The following is a 7216-nucleotide window of genomic DNA, read 5'->3' on the forward strand; positions in this document are numbered from 1 at the left end:
ACCTCTACCCTTAAGACTTAATTATAAATCTCTAAATTAAGGCAATAATACTACTAGTAGTCCTAATATACTTAATAAGTAAAGAAGGGAGTTAAGGTATTTAACTAATATTAGTATTATAAATATATAAATAATATACTGTCTTAATAGCTATTTAAATTCTTTAAGCTATGCCTCCCCTTACTGTTTTATATATATAGGCTCCTTATAGCAAAACTAGCTTAGCTAGTATTACTAATATATATAAAAGCATAGTATAAGGTAGTAATATTAATATATATATTATTAGCAATTTCCCCTTTTATATATATTTAATATAGATAAGCCTGCTATACTATTAGTAGTAGGGCCTTGCTTATAGCGCTTATATAATAAGTACTGTAAGTAATAAAGTAAAGCTTAGATTAGAGAATTATATATTATTACCTTATTATAATTAATAATTAGGCAGCTAAGATATACTATATTACTGGCATTATATATTCTATAAAGGGATTATAGAATCTAATAGTAGGCTTAGTAAAGGGCATAGCCGGCCAGAATAAGTATTATTTATAGGAAGAAAGAGTTCTTACCTTATTTTATAAAGAAAATAAGAGAGCTAAAAGGGGGGGAGAAATAGGGATAATAATAATAAGGATATAAGCAAAAGTGGCATGCTTTAGTTAGCATATATACTGTATATATATAATGCAGGCATAAGGGCGTAAAGAGGGAAGTAAAAGGGGAGCGAGAAGAGAGAGCGCGAGACTTAAGAGGGGCAAAGGTAGTTAAGATAGAAAAGGAGAAAAGAAAAGAGGCAAGTCTAGGAATAGATCGTTAGGATTATCTTATAATGAGGCTAGGGGCAGGGAGGGGCATTGAATGCGGAAGGGGCGGCGCTAAACCAAATAAGGAAGCCGCGATATTAATATAATACGTAAAGAGAAAAAGAAAAATAAATTTCTTAAATTAAATAAAAGTTAAATTTTATAAAATATATACCTAATAATAAATTATATTATTATATAATTAAAATATTATAATTTATTAAAGCTATTATTACTTAATAATATTATTATAAATTATTAATATAATATAAAACCCTAAAGTAAAAATCTAATTAAAAAACTTATAATTAAAATAATAACTTATAAATAATTAAACTAATAAAATATAAATTAATTAAAATTATAAAATCTTAAATAAAGTTACTTTTTTAAAAAGAAAATATAAAATCTTAATTTATAAGGAAAAAAAACTAAATTAATAATAGCCTTAAAGTAATAAAATCTTATTACTTTAAGGAGGTATATTAAACTACTAGGTATTAATTAATAAGGTATTTTAATTAAAAGAGCTGCTTTTCCTAAAATAGAAGAGTTATATAATATTTTACCCCTCTTTTAGAGATTAGTTAGGCTGTATCAGAAAGGCCCCAGCCAGACAGTTCAATCAACCCAGGCATGGTTCAACAGTTCTGTTACGCTGTGTTGAAAGCGGGGTAACATCAGTGTGATTCCAGACTTTTGGCACGTGATTGTATATGTTTTACTTTAAGCCCTAAACGCGCATCGAAGCATCCAGGCAAAAGGACGGCATTGCCAGATCTGCTCGGCATGGCCTCAAGCCCCTGCTATCCTCATTAAACCTCCCAGATCCAGACACCTTGGTCCCCAGGCCAAATGGATCACGACGCCATCCGTACTTACTGTACCAATTACCCCGCGTATCAGGTCCTGATACACGAAATCATAGTCCGTGCACGCCACGCACCCCTGTCACGGCAGATCAGATGGTTCAATGACAGTGATTTCCGCCTTCTGTACCAAGGACTGCTTGTGATTTACTAAATTACACACTTTTCATTCGTGCGCTAGCCCCCTGTCCCCATTATATTCATGAAACTATCTCTTTGAGCGGCACAAGGCAACAGAGGGGTCACGACTGGGGTCGTGGGCCAATCAAAATGATCGCGACGATCGGTACATTCCACCTACACCTAAATTGGCGTGTGATAGAGGTACCAACAGTCAGCATTGTTACAAATTGCTACATCACATACTTTGCAACCATACCTAGTCTTCCGGCACCCCTGATTTCCTGATATCGGCTCGAGATATCCTCCTTTTGCCTTCCTTTTTTTAAAGGGTCGAGGCTGCCCTTGCCGGCAGCCCTTACAGGCTAGGCAGGCTGAAATTGACCCTCTGTAGACATAATTGATATCTCTTTGTAGGTGATTTTGCCGTGCCTCTATATCCTCGATGTCTTCCTCCTTCCCTGACCGGCTTCTCTTCCTTGTGCCGCCTTCAGCAGCATAGGTGTTGAAAAGGGCGTTGTAAATGCATTCCTTCTAAGCTCGTAGCGTGCTATAAGGCTTCTAATAAGGGTGCCAGGTCTTCTTCTGTAAAATGAAGCTATTCGCAAGTGCGACTTCGAGGAGGAAATTCTAAAGCAGCGCTTGCCAAGGACCGCGCCGGAATCGGTGCTCATACGTTATATAGGACCTTATCTGATCACCGCGGTCAACGTGATTCATTTCATCGTTATACTAAGCGGCAACAGTAGGAATAGGGATTATCTTGAAGCTATCCCTGTTGAAAATTCGCTGCAGCTGTTGTGCCTCTATCTTCGTGCCTCTCTTAGCCGGCAGCTTCCTCTTTTTTGGTATGCGCTTGTAAGGGGCGCCGCTGTGTATAGTTGAAATGAAGAGCACCACGCTGCTATCCTTCCAAGCAATTTAGATGACCTAGGGTGAATAAAAAGAGACAAATTAGTAAGGGAAATATAGCTAAAAGTCATCTATACCTTTTTATCCGGCATCGGGATTAGTATGACCTCGTTATACCTTAAAGGCGTGCCGTCAGGAGCTTTGCCGGTCTCTTTTATCCTCTTCATCCCGGTGCTAATGCCGCAGTTAGGGCATGCCGTGCCTGTGGCACCAAAGCCAAGCTGCCGAAGGAGGCGGAAGAGCTGCGGTGATGAGAAGAGGTTATCTGTAAAGACGTGATATGTCTGAGGAAGCAGCTTTTTTACTAGGTAAACCACAACGCTCTGTATATTGCTAAGAGGGATCTCGGTCTATAGCTTTCCCTTCTTGCCAACCGGCTTTAGCATAGGTAAGTTAATGATAATAGCGGTATATAGTGATAACTTTACGTGCTAAAGCTATTGCAGAAAGAAGCCCTGCTAGGCAATAACCTAGACTTTAAAGCCTACTAGTATAGGCTTTCCCTTAATAAGCATTATCTCTTTTAATCTGCCTGTAAAAGGCACTATATACTTATCTATAGTTAGATTAGTCCCTAGAAGATAGAGCTTATTTAATACCTTCTATATAAGATTAGACTACTCTTTAGCTACTTAAAAGGTCTTTAGAAGATTACCCTTATCCCTTATATTAACTTTAATATAGTTAAAAGTATAGAAATACTTATTAATTAGCTTAAACTTCTATAGTGGTATAAACTTAATAATTAAGTAAAGAGGGCGCTAATCTCCTAGGTTAGGTACTTTCTAATAGTCCTTTATTATTATTTCCCTATAAATCCCTAGGTAAATAATAACTCTAAGCTATATATAAGCTATTAAAGTAGAAATACCTTCCTATTTAAGGATATATAAGTGTTTAGAAAGGGGGGTATTCTAGTTATTAATAATGGCATTTTTAAGCAGGTAAGTAACCTAGCTATTAGTATATTTAACCTATAACTATATAAGGGAAATAGGTATAAAAAGCTGGAATAATTTAAGCGGTTCCTTAGGCAGAGGGTTGATCTTGAAATCACGATATTCTAGGTTGAAAGGTTGAAAATCATCACCGCGGCCCTCTTCGGGCGGAAAATTAGGCACGCCGGTAGGGTCATTAGCTGCCCTTAAAGGCAGGGTATTAAAGCTATGATCATCTATGCTATCTTGTATCTTAGAAGAGCTTATCGTTTCAATTACGACAGGCTAGGGATTGTTTGTGTGAGGATTTTGATGAATTTGGTGGTGAAAAATCATACAGCTATCTGACAAGAACTTCACGTACCCCGCAGGTACTAGCGGAGTTAGTAAGCAAAGTAGGGCTAGTGACATGAGTGTTGCCTTGTGCCGCTCAAAGAGATATCCTTTTTATCCGTGCACGTTGGTTGGAATTTGCTACTATACTAATTCCTACTAGTAATGCCACCTAATACTGTGTTTCTGGCCCGTGCATCATTCTTTTGACCTTAGGTTCTAGGTCCGAATACAAAAATTACTCGACCGGTGCGCCTTCCCTCGCTTACATGTTATGGTTTAGTGTGCTAATCCCAGTCGCTGCAAATCAATAGAAAGCGGCTGCATGATGACTCTAGGTATAAGGAGATAATTAAATCCAACCCCGCCTACATGCCTGCTATTTCTCTAGAAAAGACGGATGGATAACAGAGTTTATTCCTTCCCCGAGGCATGAGAGAACAACCTTGGTCTATGGCTGTTCTCGGTTTTGGTGGAAACCTTGTCAAAACGGCTTGCTTGACCGGCTGCAGCCATAAAAGCCCCTCAGCACAGATTGACCACACAGGGTTTGATGGCGGGCAGCTGACCGCGCAGCGACGGAAGCACAGGGCCATCGGGCGTCCAGTGGCACTCTTGCTGCCTGACTGAGCCCTTACTGAAAGGCTGCTTTATCTGTGCGAGATACACCTGCCCTTAAAACAGCCAGTTTAGGCATTGCAATCAAAAATCCTCAATAGCAAGGCTCTGCGGCCATCCTGCAGATTTGCCTGACGGACGTCAGCGCTACGTCAAGCTCGGCAATATTGATCCTAGCCTTGACCAAGAGCAAGGGAACAAAAGGTACATTCAATACATATTTACGCCAGTCGGATCAAAAGCTCCAGTTATCATCCGCCACGAATCCAGCACCTGGACAGCAAGGGCACTCATTAACTGATCTATCACCTCCTGCCAAGGTGCCGCTACCGTAGACCCGCCAGACGACAATAGCTCCGTAAATTTGCTTTTAGTCTATTAAACAAAAGTATCCTCTAGGTGAATTAAAAACTCTGACAAGTTTGGTGTCACTTATACTATTCATTCAAACACATTCCATGATAAGCCCCTCCTATGCGATGAAGCAAATACAGGAGTTTGACTACGACTTGGTGAAACTGCAGACGGCGTCTACGGAGATCCGGCTGTTGGAGCTCTATCCGTCCCAAGCCCATAATTTGAAAGATAAACCCAATGAGACCGCTAACCCGATCTGGGGCGACCGTCTTGTCTGCCGTCTGTATACAACCGCTATCGAGAAGCCGTCGAACCTTTTCATGGCTCTGTCGTATGTTTGGGGCGACGGCAATAAATCGCGAGCAATTTGGGCCATCAGCTCACCTGGAGACGAATCCAGGCAATGGACAGAAACTAGCATACCTATTACAGAGTCGCTAGAAACGGCGCTGCGACACCTGCGCAGACGGCACGAGACCATCACGCTATGGATTGATCAAATATGTATCAACCAAGCAGACAACAGCGAGAAGAGCAAACAGGTCGGGATGATGGGGAGGATCTACTCGGAGGCAAAGCAAGTGCTAGTATGGCTAGGCCCAGCAGCAGACGGCTCTGATGAATTGATGGACGCGTGGCAACATATTGGTCAACGGGCTCGTGACCTTGAGCTCGAGAGCTACCTGACGCGGGAGCGACAACATTTGCTATGGCCTATTATGATAAATGAAAACCCGGCCGACAAAGCAACGATACATTTCCAAGCCTTGCTTGCTCGCACTGTGGACATCTTTGCCCCATTGATAAAACATATGGCGCTCAAAAACTGGTTTGAGAGACCATATTTCTTACGCGCCTGGATCGTACAGGAGTTCTCCTTATGCACCGACACTTTGTTCGTGTGCGGGACCAAGGTGATTCCCGTCGAGCTCACCATGCTGGCGTTATTGATGCTGCAATTCGCTATCGGTAACATGTTATGTAGCGACTATAAGGTGCTCCAAAGGCCCGAGATGCCCCCGGAGCGCCTGGAGGAGCTATCCGAGGAGCCAATATCGCGATTATTCAGCTGTCGTTCACTTCAACAGAAACACAAAGGCGACCAGCTGCATATGCTACTGCGGAAGCTTTTTGTAGGCCATGACACACAGGCCACCGTGCACCGTGACCGGGTGTTTGCGCTTCTCGGTCTTGCAGTCGATGCCGACAGGCTCGGCATCCAGTCAAATTACGACTTCTCCAAGGGAAGCACTGAGCGTATCCTGATGCAAACCGCACGTGCACTAATTGAAAAAAGTGGTCGTGTCGACACTCTCTGCTATTCCCAGCTCCCAAAGCTCCCCGATCTAGCTGGCCTGCCATCTTGGGTGCCCGACTGGCGATCAAATCTGCGACCATCATTCTATACGGTTAACGAGCGCGCCGATAAGCACCTATTTGCCGCAGCAGGCCAGAGTAGCGTGGTTGAGCCTATACTAGCCCCGAAAGACGATTTAAATGTCCTAGGACTGCGAGGCTATATGGTTGATTTAATTGAGAAAGTGACTGAAGGGGGTGCCTGGATGGACCTGAGCTGGGACCATGTCAGATATCTGGGCTTTTTCGCCCAGGTGGACGAGTTGTGGCAGTGCTCTATGAATAAAACCTATCCAATCCACGGTGAACTAACATATCGTCGCAAAGAGGAGGCGAGATGGCGCGTGCCGATTGGCGACGTTTACTGGACAGTAGAAGGGGATTCACGAAGGGCGACACCCGACGTGGCTACCTACCATGACCAATGCCTAAAGAACCTGCAGCATTTCGACGAAATGAGCCGGCGGACTTCTGCGGGAGAAGATGGATGGGCAGAGTGGGAGGAGCAGAGCAAAAGAGGGCAGATTGGACAGTGCTACCGCAACAGTATGAAAGTTATGCAAGAAAAGCGACCTTTTCTCACACAAATGGGGTACCTGGGTATGGGCCCTGCAGAGGGACAGCCAGGCGATTTGGTTGTTATCTTCTGCGGTGGGCGGATCCCCTTTGTATTACGCCCTTTAGACCAGCTAGGTAGGTCCCAGAGAGGCGAGCATAGCCTGTTTTCATTTGTTGGCGAGGCATACTGCGATGGCGTTATGGATGGGGAGGTCACTACAAGGAAGAGGGAGACTTTCTTCCTTGCTTGAGTAAGAGCTGTGCCATAAGCTGGAAGAGGACCCCTAATAGCTAGTAATTAAGTTAATCTTACTTAATTAAAGTTTTAATTATATTATTAAGGCAG

General features: G+C 42.7%; 1 protein-coding gene across 1 annotated transcript; it reads left to right on the forward strand.

The window, feature by feature from the left end:
- The first annotated feature begins 4943 nt into the window (after positions 1-4943).
- BKA55DRAFT_576806 (heterokaryon incompatibility protein-domain-containing protein) lies at positions 4944-7216 on the forward strand. Its single transcript, XM_046193517.1, has one exon. It carries the CDS (start codon positions 5058-5060, stop codon positions 7119-7121), a length of 2064 nt encoding a protein of 687 aa, XP_046045737.1. The 5' UTR covers positions 4944-5057; the 3' UTR covers positions 7122-7216.

Source organism: Fusarium redolens, assembly GCF_020744475.1.
Source record: "Fusarium redolens strain MPI-CAGE-AT-0023 chromosome Unknown BKA55scaffold_14, whole genome shotgun sequence".
Classification (NCBI taxonomy): domain Eukaryota; kingdom Fungi; phylum Ascomycota; class Sordariomycetes; order Hypocreales; family Nectriaceae; genus Fusarium; species Fusarium redolens.